The following is a 19785-nucleotide window of genomic DNA, read 5'->3' as shown; positions in this document are numbered from 1 at the left end:
AAACAGCTGCAGGAAGCACTTAAGGGCAGGGTAACTGGCTACTGCTAATACCGCAGACCCCTCGCTAATGGTCCCACCACGGCTGACAGCCAGCGCCCTCCGGCTCCTACCTACGCCGTCGGGAGGTCCGCGCGGCACCTCGGGCTTTCACAGGAAGCCCGATTCTCCCCACTTCTCCTCCCTAATCCTTTCCAAACCAGGACTTTCTAGTGTGCTGACCTCTGGAAATAGGCCGTTCTCTCAGCTTCTTGTAAGGCCGGCCCCTGGGAAGTCCCGGTGGAAGCCCCTGATGGAAGCCGCCAGACTGGCAGGGCTGCCCCCCGAGCCTGGCCTGCGCACTGCCGCCCGGGGCCGGGGGGGGCACCCGGAATGCAGGGAGTGTCTGCGCCGCCAGGGTGGCGTCGTCGAGCCGTGCTGCATGGGACTTGGAGGCCAAACGAGTAGCCTGTGTCCGAAGACTGGTAGGAGCAGGCAAGGAAGAGAGACCAGTGAAGGGTGTGGACAGAGCGTGGTTGTTTGTTTGTAGGTCCCGCCGGGGCCAGAAAGGTCATATGTGGGAACTACTGAAAAGCAGTAATGTTAATTTTTAACAGTGGCACTTACTTGTCTGTCTTTAGAGGGTGACCAGTAGCCTTTGCTCAGAGCCCAAAAGTGGGTTCCTCCGGGTGGGGGCTAGCGGTGAAGGAGGCAGTGGATCTCATTTTATACAGCGAGCTGTCCTCGGTTCTGCTCACGGGTCACTCCCCCAGCGGCCCCCTACAGCATTAGGGCACCCCTTCCTGCCCCCACCCGCCCCTACAGGCTTCCTCAGCCCAGGCTCTGTACACCCGCAGCCCTGGAGGGTGAGGGTTCTGGAAGAACTCAGTACTGCGAACTGACCGGGCCTGTCGCCTGAGCAAAACCATCACCTACTTGACTTCCCTGAAAGGAGTTCAGAAATAATAGTCAAGAGGAAAGAGACCAGAACTTTAATGATACTTTCATCCATAGAAGAGTTCAGGTTGGTGAAGCAGAAAAGGGATGTGATTACAACGTAAATGACATCAGTCACTTGCAGTTAAGCCTCTCGCATCATACAGACTAGGCTTCCATGGGAATGATGTCAGCCACAGCCAGCAGTGGGGGGCAGGGGGGCTGGAGCCCGTCGGGTCCGCACCCGAGAGACCCGTCACAGCACTGAAGGGCTGCGGGGACATCACTCTACCGCACAACCCCCCCGCGTGCACAGTCCCAAGGCTGCACCCTGGCCACCCGGACCCGGGCCCTGGCGGCAGGAACAGACTGCTCCTGAGCCTTTTCCGGGCCCGACTGAAGAGGCCACTTCAGCAACAGAGTATGTGAGGGAGTTCAGGGACAGTGGGGATGAAGGTGGATGAAGTATGTCTAAATAAACGTATGTACATGAAACCAATGAAAGAGCAGTTTGGCTTTTAAGAAATAAATATGTCCCCAACCCCAGAAACCAAGCTGCTGAGCAGGTTCCCCAGGTGAGATACACATTTAACACTTAACCAGGGCCTGTACACTTTACTTGTTTAATTCTATTACATATGTCATCACTAGACACTGAGTAGAATACAGTGGATAAGCAAAGGTTTCTCCACCATGGAGAGAGATTTGTGTTGCCACAAACTGTTTCTATCACCCACGTGTGTGGGAGGACTTCTGAGGAAGTTTCCTTGTTCCAGGGAGCCATGTGGCAGAGTGAGGCACTGCCTCCGCGTAAGGTCTCCATGCGAGAAGCCACACACACAGAGACGACATGGCATGAGGGGAAAGCCCTGAAGAGCACACAAAGATCAGCTTTTTAAAATAGGTGTGATAAGGCTACACAGTTAAATTTTTTAAATACAAATAGGCACATTTACATCACTGGTGTTCAAATGCACAATTCAAATGGATCCAATCACTTTTCCCAAGAGCCTTCATAATGTCTTTCAAACATTTCAGCTTAAGTAAAATCGAGCAATAAAAACGCTCCAGAAACTCAAAGGGGAGATGCGTCCATCTCTTAAGCCAGCAGTGCTGCCTGTCTGAGGACCACTCTCCCCAACAAAGTAGTCTGGCTGTTGCCGAGTTCCTTTTGGTATCAAAAGACCATTTTTCTCCACCAACATCAGCACTGTCCAAGGCTATATTATATTGCCGAAGTCCTCCAGGCTGCCCATTCAGAGAGATGGAGTAAGTGCAAATGTTAGAAGTCACAGCTGTTTACCTTCTAAGTCAGAGAGGCTGGATTCCCGGAGATACTGAGCAGATCAAAGAAGTGCACATTCCAAGTTCAACTGCATGTGGTGTTAATGTATTAATAGATTAGGTCAAACTAATCTTTCACTTTTGTAGATCAAAAGGTTAAACACAATTTCATATGGTTCAACCTAATGTATTTAGCATTAACTATTGTAAATATGTTTCCCTCTTAATTTCCTTCTAGACTCTAAGTTGTAAAGCCCAAACACCAAAGCTTTTCTCTCTGTCCCAAGAGAACTCTACATGCTGATGGAGCTGCCCTACCCCTAAGCGGTCCTATGCCACGGGTGGCTGCTGAGCACTTGAAATGTAGCTAGTGTGACTGAAGAACTGAGTTTTAAACTTAATTTTAATTAGAATGTTAATAACCACATGTGACTAGCGACTGCCATACTGGATGGTACAAGTTTAGATGCAACTGCAGTTTGGTCCTGGTCATGTTAAAGTGTTCAGCAGCTGATTTCTGCTCTAAGAAAACACGAAATTTATCTAATGAATATTAGAATGGAAATGGAGCCATCTCTGCTCCTGCAGCTTCAAATATCTGACCCACAAGGACAGCCAGACTATTAATATACTTTTAAATTTTTTTTTCTTTTAATAGAAAAGACAGGATTACCAAAAAGTCTGGTTGGCCAGCTTAATCTGAATGACATTCTGCCTCTCACACAACTTGTAGAGAAGTGAGAAGAAAATACCTGACTAGAACAAGAGATGCGCTGAAAATGGTGCACGGTACTACGCCACGGCCCTACTTGGAAGTGCGTTCTCCCTATAAATAAGTACTGCCACCACCCACTGCCTGCCCACCAAATCAATAGACTGGCCTGAAATTTTGCAAATTCACAGTTACCTTCCTTACATGGAATTCTGGTTCCAAATTTCAATTTAAGTTAAATCTTAATAGTGTTTGTACCTATTTTTCTTGAAAACAATTATAAAACAAAGACTCTTAAAAGCTCAAGAATACAAACTCTTCAAAATGAGAATGAGAGTTTGCTCTGCTCTCAGGATAGGCCGGTGAGTGTTGTAAAGGTAGCAAAGACTCCAATTTCCTTCTGTAGAAGCAGACCCCATAGTGTTACCTGAAGTGTAGGTGAAAGTCAGAATCCACTCTGGAGGTCAGCATCTCCATCTCGGATGACCAAGCAAGAAATAAGACAAAAGTGGGCATGTAGTTATTCCCCGCACTAGCCAGTGGGGGAACTAGATGCTGGTTTGAAAGGTAAATAAGCTATGGTTTTCTCTCACTGGGCACCATCTAGACCATGGGGAGGAGTCAGAGATTTTTAAACCATAAATGTGTTTGGTCTTATTTGGACTTTTCTATACTCCTATCTCCACGAACACGCACACAAGCAAAAAATATCCCCCAAACAAACAAACTCAAAAAGAGTAATTCTTGAGTTTGCAGGACTGGTCCAACTGAACCAACCAATTTATTTAGTTTGTGCTGATAAACAGCAGCCTTGAGATACCAAGAGCAGCGATTACCTGGTCTACTTAAGGATGCCCTCCCAGTTCTCTTTTACAATCAAAAAGAACGATTACTGAGTAGTCACTGAAATCTTGTGGGCCACAAGTTACGTGCACACATGATCCTGGATTTAAGTCAACCTGATCTGTTACAGCTGTGAAAGGCAGCAGGCAGTTATGTTGCTCTTCACTATCAGGAACACATCTTGCTTTCAGCATGTGAGAGTAACAAAGCATTGATGTAAATGTGCCTCAAAGTGAGAACTGAAAACATTAATATAAAAAAGTCAAACAGAACTAAGTTCTTGAAACTACATATAAAAACTGAATTATTACAACTAAAGCAGCAAATCAAAGTATCTGCTGAGGTTTTCTGGTAGAACTAAAAAAACAAATTAGTTGGTGCCCATGTTCAATATGTCACTACCATTGACAAAATAAAACTAAACCCAAAATAGGAAATTGAAAAGTGCATAATGAAATTAAATCTTGGATCAAGTATTTACGGAAAATTGGAAATGTTTGTCCGGTATAGTTGACAAATAATGATTTGAAGGAGGTATTAAAGTTTATCTGATCCAGCTTTGGCCTGGCGTTCCACATAGAAAAGGATGTAGGCCTTTGCTTTCACGACGGTGTCCTCATCAGTCAGTGTCACAGTACTGTCATTGAAATGGAACCAGCGACCTTCGTGAGTTGCATATGCTGTGTAATGTCCAGAACCAACCCTGTAAGGGAAAGTAAAAAAATGAAAAGGGCTACAGAAATAACAGGATCTGTGCAATCATGTAATTTGTTAGGTATACGGTAAGTTCTAAGTGCCATAATAAAGAATACACCCTAGAGGCTTGTTTAAGATGGCTGATCGAGCTCATGTATTCATGTTCCTCAAAATCCATGGAAATGACAAGAAATATACTGACCTTGGAAATATAGGAAAGAGTGTCATCGGATGACCAGAAATTGAAAGATTTTCTACAACACATAAAGCAGTGTTCACAGGGCACTGAGTTAATGAAGAAACCAATGGGCTAACTAAGCACTCTCACCTGAACAAGTAGAGGTCAAGGCCTATGGAAACCTGGAACATGTTTCCATCACAGCCTTGGAAAAAAACCTGAGCTTGAGAAAGTAACCTGCCTCCAGGGAAGTACCTTCCTTGTTCTATGGCCCACAAGAACTTCTCTGTCAGCACGACTCACCCACAGAGCCCACCAGGAAAGAGTCCTCAGAACAAACACCCCGTAACTGCTAGAAGAACCCTTACCATTTACCAATAATGATCAATCTCATCATTTACTATGACTGAGTAAACAGCCCCAAATCATCAACCCTTGGCAGGTGTGGATAGTATGAAAGAGAAGCGCTGGGAAGAACAAGTAAAGCAATTAACCACCAACAAATTTAATGTAAAAAACCAAAGAGCTTTAAAAATCCTGGGATCCCTGGGTGGCGCAGCGGTTTGGCGCCTGCCTTTGGCCCAGGGCACGATCCTGGAGACCCGGGATCGAGTCCTGCATCGGGCTCCCGGTGCATGGAGCCTGCTTCTCCCTCTGCCTGTGTCTCTGCCTCTCTCTCATCTCTCTCTGTGTGACTATCATAAATAAATAAATTAAAAAAAAATTCTAATACCAGTGGTTTCAAAAAGATACTGCAACCATAAAACAAGAACATTCCTCTTATGAAAGAGAGTTATCAGAAAAATGGGATTGCCACAGTATTAAAAATTTCACAGAGGAGCTTATCTTCAGTTTGGATACAAATGAAATCCAAATTGGTGATTTGGAAAAATAGGTCATGGCAGTCTTAAGAAACAGAGATGGAAACCACTGAACAATAGTTTAAATGTGTGAACCAGAAAATTCACCATTTCCCCACCCCACCCCCACCTTTATCCACGGCTTCGTTTTCCAGTTTAGTTACCCACAGTCAGCTGCAGTCCAGAAGATGATCCTCCTCATCAAAAGGTCAACAGAAGCTAACACTATCACAATTATAATGAATTAATATTAAATTATAATTGTTCATGTATAAGAAAAAACAGAACATATATATAGGGTTTGGTCCTATCTGCGGTTTTAGCCATCCACTGGGGGTCTTAGAACGTATCTGCACAGATGGGATGGGGGCTGCTGTGTATGTTATTAAATATAAGGGTTCCAGAAGAAAGAGTAGAGAAGGCAGTAGAACAAATACTATTTCCATGAGCTGAAGAGTATCTCTATCAACTGCCAAGCCAGGAATACATTTACTGTAATTTCTGAAATCCAAAGAGCGGATCCTACAACGTTCCAATGAAGAAAAAAGTTGCCTACCAAGGAATGAGAGTCAGACTTGTAGTGGACTTGGCCCTTATAACTATGAATGATAAAGTCAAAGGAGCAATGTCATAAAGTTCTGAGGGAAAAGGGTTTTCAACATGGTCAGGGGTTCTCCACATCTGAAGGTAAAATAGCCATTCTCAAGAAATCAGAAGGTATAAACTAATACAACTGTTCAGAAAAAAATAAAAAATAAAAAGATTCAACAAAAAAAATGAATCTTTAAAAGAGAGGACATGAAGTAAGGTCCAAATAATTTCCCATTTTCCCCCCACTTTAAATGTCAACTGGCAAAGGAAATAAACAACTTTGGAGTAAAGACTACTCAGGGTTTTGTGAACAAATAGCTTAGGTTCTGAATGCTGAGCTCAAATGAAGCTTTCTCCATTTTACCTTGATGTGCCTTCTTCCTTCACAACATCCTTTCAAGAATATTCTTTCACACCAAGATGGAAGGAAACTTCTATCTACTTCGCCCACTTTAATGTATCTGAATCCATTTTTGAGGGAGTTAAGGGAGAATTATCAAGAGTGGTGCATGACTGCTGGTCTTCACTGTGCTCTTCCCAACCACGAGAAGCCACTGACACATGTATGACACACTTACCCGGAACCATGGTGCACCACCACAGCAGCAAGGTCGTACAGGCAGTGCTCTGGGCCACTGTTCTCAGGCTACGGAACAAGGGAGAAGACATCCCAGGACTCAGTTAGGAGCAGTGGTCAATGACACCCTATCTCCTACCTCAAAGTGAAGATTTGATTTTACTGAAGAGCCATTTTTCCACCATCTAACAAAGGTATCTGATCTTACCTCTAGCAAGTAGCATTTCATGTCCAGGCCTCTCAGGGGAAATTCTACATAGGTATCAACTTTGTTTCTTAAATATGCAGTCCAATGAAACCGTTTCAAATGTAAGCATAGCACCTGGATGAGAGGCACATCAGACAAAAATTATAAACAATTTACATTTCAATAAAATTTACTTGGTACTAATGTCTCAATAACGTATTTATAATAATGTCTCAATACAGTTTTTCTTCTTTCACATACTTTATTGTGATGTTGAGATTTATAATACACATGTGAAATTAATATTACACGGTATGTTCAGGAACTGAAATTAAACTATATATAATATTTACAAATAAGTAGGTCTTTATCCCCTTTCCTTACAGAGCTACTAAACCCTTAGAAATTCCTAAGTGATAGCCATAAAGGTATCTTTGTTATGTTAATGAGGTGACTTTCTGACTGCACCTAAGGATGGGGCTGGTTGCCAGGGGACCCAACCATGTGATCAGAGGGTTAGACCTTTGTTTCCCCCCACACAACTCCAGAGAAGGGAAAGGGGCTAGAAGTTGAACAACCGCCAAGAGCCAGTGAGTTAATCAGCCGTGCCTATGTAATGAAGCCTCCATAAAATCCAAAAGGAGGGGTTTGGAGAGCTTCCAGATGGGAAACCAGAACAGTTCAAAGTGCCTGTGCCAGGCCCCAAACCCCACAGGGACAGAAGCTTCTCTGTTCACCGCTCGGCCCTGTGTATCTCCTCATACATCTCTGTAGTTTGTTGGTCAGAAGCACAAAGTAGCAAGCTGGACTCGTGTCCGACTTCTGAAGCTGAGGCAGCCTGTGGGACTGAGACCCGAACCCAGAATCAGACTGCCAACTCCGGGGAGGTTGTGTCAGAGTTGCCCTGGGTTGTAGGACACCCAGGTGGTTGCTTAAGTGGTGGTGTGCTGGGAAACCACCCCTCTGCACACTGGAAACTGTGATCAGGATACATTAGTTCTGCATTCTCAAAGGGTTTATTTACCTTCACTGACAATTCTAGAGACCACTACAGAACAGATCTTATAGGCTAAAGTCATAAAAACGATTTCTTTTCATAAACATTTTTCCCTCAAAATTGCATTATTACTTGAAACTCAATGCTTACCTTGGGTAGTTTCTGAATCCAAAACTTTTTAGTGGACTTTTGTTTCTTTTTGCATTTGTGGCACATATATAACTCTGTCTCATCAAGTTCTTCTAAGTCGGTAAAACTGCGAAGACAATCTAAAACCAAATTGATTTTGGCAGCATTAAAACAGGATGCCTTCTATAGAGGCAGTATGCTGTAGAAAACAGACTGTCCACTTTGAGCTGGACAACTGTGGCTCAAATCTCAGCGTTATTTAACTCTGTGACCTTGGAAAAGTCAGCCTTTCTCGGTTGCAAAATGGAGACCAAAAAACCTACTTTGAAGCACTGCTGTGAGGAAAATAATGTGTGTCAAGTGCCTAGCATCATGTCTAACATCTGGTAATGATCAGTTAATGACAGGAGGTTATCATTGGGTTTGGTGCTATTAATGAAGAATCAGTCTGGATACTTTGGCTAAGGATGGGTTCTTTAATGAAATCAAGGTTTGAGCAGCAATTTCTCTCAATATCTTACATTCTAGAGGACAAGGCCCCCAAGATGGTAAAAAAAAAAAAAAGATTTAGATCAAACATTTTCACGGTCATAACTTACTAAAAAATAAACACAGAGATTATAGGAGGCAACCTTACCAACCTTCTAGTGAATCCTCTAGTGAATCCTTTGTTCTAGGCTCTACTCAATCCCTTGAATAAACCAGAGATAAAATTTTTAAAAGGTTTTATTGTGTAATCTTGGATTTGGTAAACTGTACCCCAAGCCAAATCCAGCCACCTGGTTTTGTGAATAAAGTTTTCTTGGGACACAGACATGCTCACTCATTTATATATCATCTGTGGCTCCTTTTACACAACAGCAGAGTCGAGTAGTTGGGACGTAGGCCTTACGTGTAATAGTAATGGCTTAAGTATTTACTATCTGGCCCTTTACAGAAAACATTTGCCAACTCCTGTTGCAATCAGTATGTATTGTTCTGTAGCGAAATAATAATATATTATTCCCTTTAGAGAAGAATATGAATGCCTATGTACCCAGCACTCAATAAAGAAATAGATTGTCTCCAGTCCTTGAGGAGCCGTACTTTATGCGAATGGTATCCCCTAGAGTTGTACAGTGAGCAACCTAAGCGGTCAGGTGTGAGAGCCCTGTTAAGAGTTGCCTGTATCTTCCCAGAAACAGACCCTATCTTTCCTCCTAGAAATAAACATTATCCTGAATTTTGAACTCCCTTTTTGCTTGCCTTTATAGACCATATATATCCATGTATGCACCTTTAAACAATAAAATGTTTAGTTTGAAAAGTTGGGTAGCAAGGACTAAACTTAGCTATATAAGGAAAAGCAACACTGTCTCTGTAATTGAGTTTTCAGGTTGTAAGTCCCCCTTGGCTTCCGTGAGAGTTTAAGAACGAGCCTGGTGGCACAGGCCAATGTGGGGCAAAACAGACCATGCAGGGTTGGTGGGTTTTTTTTTTTTTTTTAGGTAAAATTAGCATATATTAATTTCAGCCATACAACATAATGATTCAATATTTGTATCATGACATGATCACCACAATAAGTCTGGTAAATATCCATCACCATACCTAGGTAAAAAAATTTGTTTCCTGCAATGAGAAGTTTTGATTTATTCTCTTAGCAACTTTTCAGTATACAATACAGTATAAACTACAATCACCATGCTATATTACTATATCCCCATGACTTATTTATAACTCTAAGTTTCTACTTTTTGACTCTTTTACACATTTTGCCCACCTCCCATCCCTCACCTCTGTTAACTACCTATTTGTTTTCTATGTCTATGAGCCTGGTTTGGGGGCTTTTTAGATTCCACATATAAATGAGATCATATGGTATTTGTCTTTCTCTCACTTTAACTTAAGCAATAATGCCCTCAAGTTCCATCCATGTTGTTATAGATGACAAGATTTCATTCTTTATGACTGAGTAATGTTCCATTGTATAAATATATTGTCTTTAGGGATCCCTAGGTGGCTCAGCGGTTTAGTGCCTGCCTTTGGCCCAGGACATGATCCTGGAGTCCGGGGATCAAGTCCCATGTCAGGCTCCCTGCATGGAGCCTGCTTCTCCCTCTGCCTGTGTCTCTGCCTCTCTCTCTCTCTCTCTCTCTGTGTGTGTCTCAATGAATAAATAAAATCTTTAAAAAAAATAAGTATATTGTCTTTATCCATTCAATAGATGCTTCTTTATCTTGATTATTGTAAATAATACTGCAGTGAACATAGGGATCATATATCTTTTCAAGTTAGCATTTTCATTTTCTTTGGAAAAATACCCAGAAGTGGAATTGCTGCATCATATGGTAGTTCCACTTGAATTTTTGAAGAACTTCCATACTGTTTTCTATAGTGGCTGCACCAATTTACATTCTGACCAACTGTGCATGAGGGTTCCATTTTCTCTACATCCTCGTTAACACTATTTCTTATATTTTTGGTAGTAGACATTGTAACAGTTGTGAAATGATAGCTCACTGTGGTTTTGATTTGCATTTCCCTGATAAGCGATGTACAGAATCTTTTCATGTACCTGTTGGCTGTCTGTATGTCATCTTTGGGAAAATGTCTATTAGAATCTCCCCTTTTTTTCCCCCCTTGATTTTAAATTGAACCAGTCGTTGTTTTGTTTTGGCTACTGAGTTGTATGAGTTCTTTATATATTCTGGATATTAATCCCGTAACAAATAATATTTGCAAATATCTTCTCCCATTCAGAAGGTTGCCTTCTCACTTTATTTCCTTTGCTGACAGAAGCTTTTTGAAGTAATCTCTCATATTTAATTTTGCTATTGTTGACTTTGCTTTTGGACACAGATTCAAAAAGTCATTGCTAAGATCTATGTCAAGGAGTTGACTATGTTTTCTTCTAGGACTTTCTTGGTTTCAGGTCCTAGGTTCCAGTCTTCAATCCATTTTGAGTTAATTTTTGTGTAGGGTGAAAGAAAGAAGTAGTCCACTTTCACTCCCTTGCATGAGGCTGTCCAGTTTTCCCAACATTATTGAAGCGACTATACTCTCCTCCTGCATATTCTTGGCTCCCTTGTTATACATAGACCATGTATGTATGGGCTTATTTCTGGGATCTCTGTTCTGTTCCACTGATGTCTGTTTCTAAGCCAAATATATTTTGACTATTAGGCTTTGTAATTTAGTTTAAAATCAAGATGTGTGAAGCCTCTGGCTTTGTTCTTTTTCTCAAGATTTCTTTGCCTATTGGGATCTTCTGTGTTTCCATACAAATTTTATGATTAATTGTTCTACTTCTATGAAAAATATCAATGGAATTTTGATATAGATTGCACTGCATCTGTAGATTGCTTAGGATAGTGTGAATAACAACATTAATTCTTCCAATCCATGGGCACAGTATATCTTTGCATTTATTTGTGTCATCTCTAATTTCTTGCTTCATTTTCATTGTCTTCTAGTTTTCATCGTGTAGGTACTTTACCTCAGTTAAATTTATTCCTAGGGATGCAATTTTTGATGCAAGTGTAAAAGGGATTATTTTTATTTGATAGTTCATTATTAGTGTATAAAAATGCAATAGATTCTTGTATATTGATTTTTATCCTGCAACTTGACTGAACGTATTTTTTGGTTGAATATTAAGGGTTTCTATATATAATATAATGTCATCTGTAAACAGTGACAGTTTTATTCTTCCTTTCCAATTTGGATGCCTTTTTTTTTTCCTTTGCCTAATTGCTCTAGTGGAAATTTTCAATAGCTTATTGAATAAAAGTGATGAAAGTGGGCATCCCTGTTTTATTCCTTCTCTCTGAGGAAAAAGCTTTTAGCTTTTCACCACTGAGTATAATGTTAACTGTGGGCTTGCCATGTATGGCCTTTACTATGTCAAGGAAAGGACTCTCTATACCCGCTTTAAGAGTTTTTATCAGGGCAGCCCGGGTGGTTCAGTGGTTTAGCACCGCCTTCAGCCTAGGGCCTGATCCTGGAGACCCGGATTCGAGTCCCATGTAGGGCTCCCTGCATGGGGCCTGCTTCTCCCTCCGCCTGTGTCTCTGCCTCTCTCTGTCTCTCATGAATAAATAAATAAAATCTTAAAAAAAAGAAAAAGGTTTTTATCATAAATGGGTGTTGGGGCACCTGGGTGGCTTAGTGAGTTAAGCCTCTAACTCTTGATTGTGACTGAGGTCATGATCTCAGGGGCATGAGATTGAGCCCCATGTCATGTTGTGTACTGGGTGCGGAGCCTGCTTTAGATTCTCTCTTTCCCTTTGCTCCTCCCCCCACCTACTCATGCTGTCTCAAAATGTGTATTGAATTTTGTCACAAGTTTTTTATGCATCTACTGAGATAATCGTAATTTTTATTGTTGATTTTGTTAATGTGGTGTATAACATTGATTTGTAGATGCTGAACCATCCTTGCATCCCTGGAGTAAGTCATATTTGATTACGGCGCATGATCCTTTAATGTACACTTGATCCTTGAACAACATGGGGGTTTCAGGGCACCATCCCCCTGTGCTGTTGAAAATACCTGTGTACCTTTTGACTCCCTCAAAATTTAACTACTGTTAGCCTACTATTGACCAGAACCCTCCTGATAAATCAGTTAACACACATTTTGTATATTGTATGCATTATATACTGTACTCCAATAGTAAAGTAAGACAGAGAAAAGAAAAATGTTATTAAAAAATCACAAGGAAGGGGCACCCAGGTGGCTCAGTATAAGGATAAGTGTCTGACCCTTGGTTTCAGTTCAGGTCATGACCTCAGGGTTATGGGACTGAGCCCTGCATTGGGCTCTGTGCTCAGTTTGGAGGCTACTTGAGATTGTTTCTCTTTCCCTCCCCTTACTTGCACACTCACTCTAAAATAAAATCTTGAAAAAAGAATCACAAGGGAGAGATAATATAATACTGTACTGTATTAATCAAAAGATTTCACATAAAAGTGGACCTGTGTAGTTCAAACCCATCTTGTTGAACGATCAATAATGTTGAATTCAGTTTGCTAATATTTTGTTGAGGATTTTTGCATCTATGTTAATCAGGAATATGAAGCTGTAATTTCCTTTTGTTATGGTCCCCTTGCCTAGTCTGGTATCGGGGCAATTGTAAAATGAGTTTAGAAGTGTTCTGGGACGCCTGGGTGGCTCAGTAGTTAAGCGGCTGCTTTTGGCTCAGCGTGTGATCCTGGAGTCCCGGGATTAAGTCCCACATCGGGCTCCCTGCATGGAGCCTGCTTCTCCCTCTGCCTCTCTCATGAATAAATAAAATCTTTAAAAAAAAAAAAAGTGTTCTTTCCTCTTCTGTTTTTTGGAAGAATCTGAGAAGGACTGGTATGAATTCTTTGCATGTTCAGTAGAATTCATTACTGAAGTTATACAGTCTCAGACTTGTGTTTTTGGGAGATTCTCAATTACTGATTAAATCTCCTTGCAATCATCTGTTCATATTTTCTGTTTCTTCATAATTCAGTCTTAGTAGGTTGTATGTTTCTAGGAATTTATCCATTTCTTCTAGGTCGCCCAGTTTCTTGGTGTGTAATAAATTGTTCATAGTAGTCTCTTATGATCTTTTTATTTCTGTGTTATCAGCTGTAATGTCTTTGCTTTCCTTTTTTTTTTTTTAATTTTTATTTGTTTATGATAGTCACAGAGAGAGAGAGAGAGAGAGAGAGGCAGAGACACAGGCAGAGGGAGAAGCAGGCTCCATGCACCGGGAGCCCGACGTGGGATTCGATCCCAGGTCTCCAGGATCGCGCCCTGGGCCAAAGGCAGGCGCCAAACCGCTGCGCCACCCAGGGATCCCTTTGCTTTCCTTTCTGATTTGAGTCCTGTGTGTTTCAATAAGTCTAGCTCAAGGTTATCAATTTTATCTTTTCAAAGAACCAGCTATTTCATTGATCTTTTCTATGGTCTTTTTAGTCTCACTTATTTACACCCAAATCTTTATTTCCTTCCTTCTACTAACTTTAGGCTTTGTTCTTTTTCTTATTCCTTAAGGTGTAAAGTTAAGTTGTTTATTCGAGACTTTGTTTCTCAAAGTACTTACTTATTGCTATGAACATCCCTCCTAGAACTGCTTTTGCTGTATACCTTAAGTTTTGGTACATTGTGTTTCCAGTTGCATTTTCACAAGGCATTTTTAAAATTTCTCTTTTGATTTCTTCTTTGACCCACTGGTTGTTCAGGAGCACATCACTTAATCTCCACATTATTTGTGGATGTTCTACTTTTATTCTTAGTTGATGTCTACTTTTCTTCTTAGTTGATGTTCATACCACTGTGGTCAGAAAAAATGCTTGATATTTCAGTCTTCTTAAATGTATTTAGACTTCTTTTGTGGCTCTGAAGAATGTTCCGTGTGCACTTGAGAAGAATGTACATTCTTTTGCTTTTGGATGAAACATGCTGTGTATATCTGTTAAGTCCATCTTGTCTAATGTGTCATTTAAGGTCATGTTTCCTTACTGATTTTCTGTCTGGATGATCTATTCACTGATATACGCAGTTATTAAAATCCACCTGTAACTGTAATATAATGTTATTACAGTGTTATTGACTATATTCCCTATGCCTTATTTCCCATCTCCATGATTTACCTTGTAACAGGAAGTTTTTGTCTCTTAATCTCTTTTATCTGTTTCACCCATCTTCCCATGCCCCTCCCCTATGGTAATCACCTGTTTAATCTCCATATTTAAGTGTCTTCCATATCCTGGCTATTATAAATAATGCTGCAATAAACATAGGGGTGCATATATCTTTCGAATCAGTGTTTTCCATTTCTTTGGGTAAATACCCAGTAGTGGAATTACTACTGGATATTAATTAATACTGGATCATATGGTATTTCTTCTTTTAATTTTTTTTGAGGAATCTCCATACTCTTTACCAAAGTGGTTGCACCAATTTACATTCCCACCTACAGTGCACTAGGATTCCCTTTGCTCCACATCCTTGCCAACACTTGATGTTTCTTGTCTGATACTAAGCCATTCTGACAGGTGTAAAGCGGTATTTCATTTGGTTTTGATTTGCATTTCCCTGATGTGATGTTGAGCATCTTTTCATGTCTAGCCATCTGTATGTCATCTGTGAAAAAATGTCTATTCAACTCTTCTGCCTTTTAATCAGATTTTTTTGGTATCAAGTTGTATGAGTTTTTTATATATTTTGGATATTAACCCCTTATGGGATGTATCATTCGCAAATACCTCCTCTCATTCATTAGGCTGCCTTGTTTTGTTGATGGTTTCCTTTGCTGTACAAAAATAGCGTTTTTTATTGGTGCAGTCCTAAAAGTATGTTTTTGCCTTTGCTTTCCTTGCCCGAGGAACCTATCCATAAATATGTTGCTAAGGGCAATGTCCAAGAGATTACTGCCTAGATTTTCTTTCAGGAGTTTTATGGTTTCAGGTCTCACATTTAGATCTTTAAAATATTTTTTTTTAATATTTTGAGTTTGTTTTTGTGTATGGTGTAAGAAAGTGGTCCAGTTTCATTCTTTTGCAAGTCCAATTTTCCCAACACCATTTATTAAAAAGACTTTTTTTCTCAGTGTGTATTCTTGCCTCCTTTGTTGTTGATTAGGTGTGGATTTATTTCTGGGCTCTCTATCCTGTTCCATTGACCTGTATGTCTATTTTTGTGCCAATACTACACCATACTAGCTTTGTACTGTATCTTAAAATCTGGGATTGTGATACCTCTGCTTTGTTCTTTTCTCATGATTGCTTTGGCAGTCTTTTGTGCTTTCATACACATTTTAGGATTGTTCTACTTCTGTGGAAAATATCATTGTTATTTTGATAGGGATTAAATCTGTAAATTGCTTTGGGTAGCATGGACATTTTGACAATATTCTTCCAACCTATGAGCATGGTATATCTTTCCATTTCTTTGGTCAATGTCTTAAAATTTTTATATATAGATCTTTTACAAAACCCTTTGGTTAAATTTATTCCTCAGCATTTTATTCTTTTTGCTGCATCAATAAATGGAATTTTCTTTCTGCCACTTCATTATTAGTTTTTGGGCAAAGTCTTTAGGGTTTTCTTAGATGCTGTTGTATCATCTATAAATAGTGACAGTTTTATTTCTTCCTTACCAATTTAGATGCTTTTCTTTTTTTTCTTGTCTGATTGCTGCAGTTAGGACTTCCAGTGCTATGGTTGAATAAAAACCGTGAGTGAATGTCTTTGTCTTGTTCTGATATTAGAGGAAAGGTGCTCAGTTTTTCACAATTGAGTTTGATGTTAGCTGTGGGTTTGTATCATAAATAGATGCTGTATTTTGTTAACTCTTTTTCTTCATCTATTGAGATGATTATATGGTTTTTATCCTTTCTCTTGTTAATGTGATAGATATATCACATTGATTTGTGAACAGCAAACTACCTTTGCATCTCTGGAATAAATCCTACTTAATTGTGATTTTTTTATGTGAGTGATTTAAAATATATTGTTGAATTTGGTTTGCTACTACTTTGTTGAGTATTTCTGCATCTATGTTCATCAGAGGTACGGGCCTATAGTTAGTTTTTGGTTTGTTTTTTGTAGTGTCTTTGGTTTTGTTATCAGGGTAATGCTGGCCTTATAGAATGAATTTGGAAAATTTCCTCTCTATTCTGTTTTTTGGGATAGTTTGAGAAAAACAGGTATTAACTTTTCTTTACATGTTTGATAGAATTCACCTGTGAACTCATCCAGTCATGGACTTTCGTTGTTAGTTTTATTACTAACAATTCAATTCAATTGAATTCAATTTCAATTAATTCAATTTCATTAATAGTAATTGATCTGTTCAAATTTTCTATTTCTTCCTGCTTCAGTTTTGGAAGATTGTATGTTTCCAAAAATTTATCCCTTTTTCTTAGGTTCTTCAATTTGTCGCATATAATTTTTCTTAATAGTTTCTTATAATCCTCTGTATTTCTGTGGTGTCCGTTATTTCTCCTTCATTTCTGATTTTTACTGGAGTCCTCTTTTTCTTGATGCATCTGGCTAAAGGTTTATCAGTTTTATCTTTTCAAAGAACTGGCTCTTAGCTTCATTAATCTTTTTTAAAATTTTCTATTTTTAAAAAATTTCCTTCTACTAGTTTAGTTTTGAGCTTCATTTGTTCTTTAGGTATAAAGTTAGGTTGAGATTTGTTTCTTGAAGTATGCCTGTATCATTACTAACTTCTTAGAGCTGCTTTTGCTGCATTCCAAAGATTTTGGATCTTTGTGTTTTTATCTTCACGTGTCTCCATGTATTTTTTTAAATTTCTTCTTTGATTTCTTCATTGACCAAATGGTTGGTTGGTGGCATGTTGTTTCCGCCTTCATCTGTTTGTGTTTTTTCCAGACTTTTTCTTGTAAAGAATTTGTAGTTTCATATCATTGTGTGCAGGAAAAATACTTGATATGATTTTTTTAAAAGATTTTATTTATTTACTTATGAGAGACACAGGGAGAGAAGCAGAGACACAGGCAGAGGGAGAAGCAGGCTCCATGCAGGGAGCCCAACATGGGACCTGATCCTGGGTCTCCAGGATCAGGCCCTGGCCTGAAAGGGGTGCTAAACCACTGAGCCACCCAGGCTGCACTTGATATGATTTTAATAGACTTGTTTTGTGACCTAACATGACCTATCCTGGAGAATGTTTCATGTGTACTTGAAAAGAATATGTATTCTGCTGTTTTCTTGGGTGGGCTGTTCTGTATATATGTTAGGTCCACCTGGTCCAATGTGTCCTTGGAAGCCACTGTTTCTTTACTGATTTTGTCGGACTTACCCACTGATTTAAGTGGGCTGTCAAAGTCCCTTACTATTATTGTATTACTGTCAATTTCTCCTTTTATGTCTTTTAATATTTGCTTTATGTATTTAGATGCTATTTGGATGCACAGATATTTACAACTATTCTATCCTCTTGTAGCACTGGATCCCTTTATGTAGTGCCCTTCTTCATCTCCTGCTACATTCATTCATTCATTCATTCATTCATTCGAGACAGAGAGAGACACAGACACAGGCAGAAGCACTCAACCACTAAGCCACCCAGCGTCCCTACAGTCTGTCTTTTAAAGTCTGGTTTGTCTGATAGAAGTATTGCTACCTTGGTTTTGTTTGTTTTGGGGGCTTCCACTTGTGTGTTTTTGCAAACCTTCACTTTCAGTCTATATGTGCCTTTAGGTCTGAAGTGAGTCTCCTGTAGGCAGCATATATATATTTTTTAAAAAATCCATTCCATCACCCTATATCTTTTGATTGGAACATTTAGTCCATTTACATTTAAAGTAAGCATATATTTACTGCCATTTTGTTAACTGTTTTCTGGTTGTTTTTGAAGTTCTGTGTTCCTTTCTTATTGTCTTGCTCTCTTCCCTTATAGCTTGATGGCTTTCTTTAGTGTTATACTTGGATTCCTGTTTTTATTTTTTGATTTGTGGCTGCCACTGGGTTCATATACAACATCTTGTGTTTATTAGCAGTTTATATTAAGTTGATGGTCTCTTAAGTTCAAAGACATTCTAAAAGCACTACTTTCTACTCATTTTATATCATATTTTACATCTTTTTATTTTATCCCAACAAATTTTTGTAGATAAAATTTTGCTATTTTTGCATTTTAACCTCCATTAGTGATTAATCTACTACCCTTATATTTGCTTTTACCTTTGAAACTTTTTTCATAATTTTCTTCTAGTTATGGCCTTTTCTTTCCATTTAAAGAATTCCCTTTAACATTTCTTATAAGGCTGGTTTCATAGCAATGAACTCCTTTAGTTTTTGTCTGGGAAGCTCTTTTTCTCTTCTATTTTGAATGATTACCTTGCTGGGTTGAGTATTCTTGGTTTGTATGGTTTTTTTCCTTTCAGCACTTTGAATATATCTTGCCATTTCCTTCTGCCCTACTGTTTCTGCTGAAAGATCACTTGATAGCCTTATAGGGTTTCTCTTTTATATAACCGTATATTGTTTTCCATTTCTACTTTTAAAATTCTCTATCATTATTTTGCCATTTTAATTATTATGTGTCTTGGTGTGGACAAACTTGATTCATCTTGTTAGGAGCTCTCTGCTTCCTGGCCCTGTATGTCTGATCTCTTCCCATATTAGGGAAGTTTTTAGCTTTCTTTCAAATAAGTTTCCTGCTTCCTTCTCTCACTCTTCTCCGAGATCCCTATAATGTGAATGTTGGTATGCTTGAGGTCACTGAGGTCCCTTAACCTAACCTCATTATTTTTTTTCTTCTTCCCTATTTAGGTTGGTTGCTTTCCACTACCCTGTCTTCCAGATAACTGATCTGTTCTTCCAGATAACTGATCTGTTCTTCAGCAGATAACTCTAATCTGCTGCTGATTTCCTCTAGTGGTTTTCTTGTTTTTTTTTTTTCTTAAAGATTTTATTTAATTAATTAATTAATTAATTAATTTATTTATTTATTTATTTATTTTGAGAGCGAGCAAGTATGAGCAAGGGGAAGGGGGAGAGGGAGGAGGGAGAAACAAACTCTTTGCTGAACAGAGAGCCCAATATGGGCTCGATCCCAGGACCCTGAGATCATGACCTGAGCCGAAGGCAGACGCTTAACTGACTGAGCCACCCAGGCACCCTCTAGTATTTATTTCAGTTATTGAATTCTTCAGCTCTGACTGGTTTTTATATTTTCTATTTTTAGGTTCTCACTGAGTTCATCTACTCTTTTCTCAAGTCCAGTGAGTATCTTTATGACCATTACTTTCAATTCCTTATTAGGTACACTACTTATTATCATTCTGTTTAGCTCTTTTACTGTGATTTTTGTCTTATTCTCCCATTTGGGAC

The 19785-nt window shown here is 39.3% G+C and overlaps 1 protein-coding gene and 1 long non-coding RNA gene across 7 annotated transcripts in view; one reads left to right on the top strand and one right to left on the bottom strand.

The window, feature by feature from the left end:
• Nucleotides 1–19785, top strand: part of LOC144303352 (uncharacterized) — a 33177-nt gene that overhangs the window by 5645 nt on the left and 7747 nt on the right. For both annotated transcript variants that reach the window (XR_013370428.1, XR_013370429.1), the window contains exon 2: nucleotides 19640–19676. This is a non-coding gene — a long non-coding RNA (uncharacterized LOC144303352). The remainder of the gene's footprint in view (nucleotides 1–19639; nucleotides 19677–19785) is intronic.
• Nucleotides 953–19785, bottom strand: part of USP3 (ubiquitin specific peptidase 3) — a 111972-nt gene continuing 93139 nt past the window's right edge. For all 5 annotated transcript variants that reach the window (XM_077881380.1, XM_077881381.1, XM_077881382.1 and 2 more), the window contains 4 exons: nucleotides 7988–8106; nucleotides 6862–6975; nucleotides 6655–6722; nucleotides 953–4454 (listed from right to left, as the gene is read on the bottom strand). In XM_077881380.1, coding sequence (XP_077737506.1) covers nucleotides 4289–4454; nucleotides 6655–6722; nucleotides 6862–6975; nucleotides 7988–8106 — 467 coding nt within the window. In that variant the 3' untranslated portion in view covers nucleotides 953–4288. The remainder of the gene's footprint in view (nucleotides 4455–6654; nucleotides 6723–6861; nucleotides 6976–7987; nucleotides 8107–19785) is intronic.

This window comes from Canis aureus, chromosome 32 (genome assembly GCF_053574225.1).
Source record: "Canis aureus isolate CA01 chromosome 32, VMU_Caureus_v.1.0, whole genome shotgun sequence".
Classification (NCBI taxonomy): Eukaryota; Metazoa; Chordata; class Mammalia; order Carnivora; family Canidae; genus Canis; species Canis aureus.
Note: the sequence above shows the minus strand (reverse complement) of the source record. Positions and strands in the feature narration are given on the sequence as shown.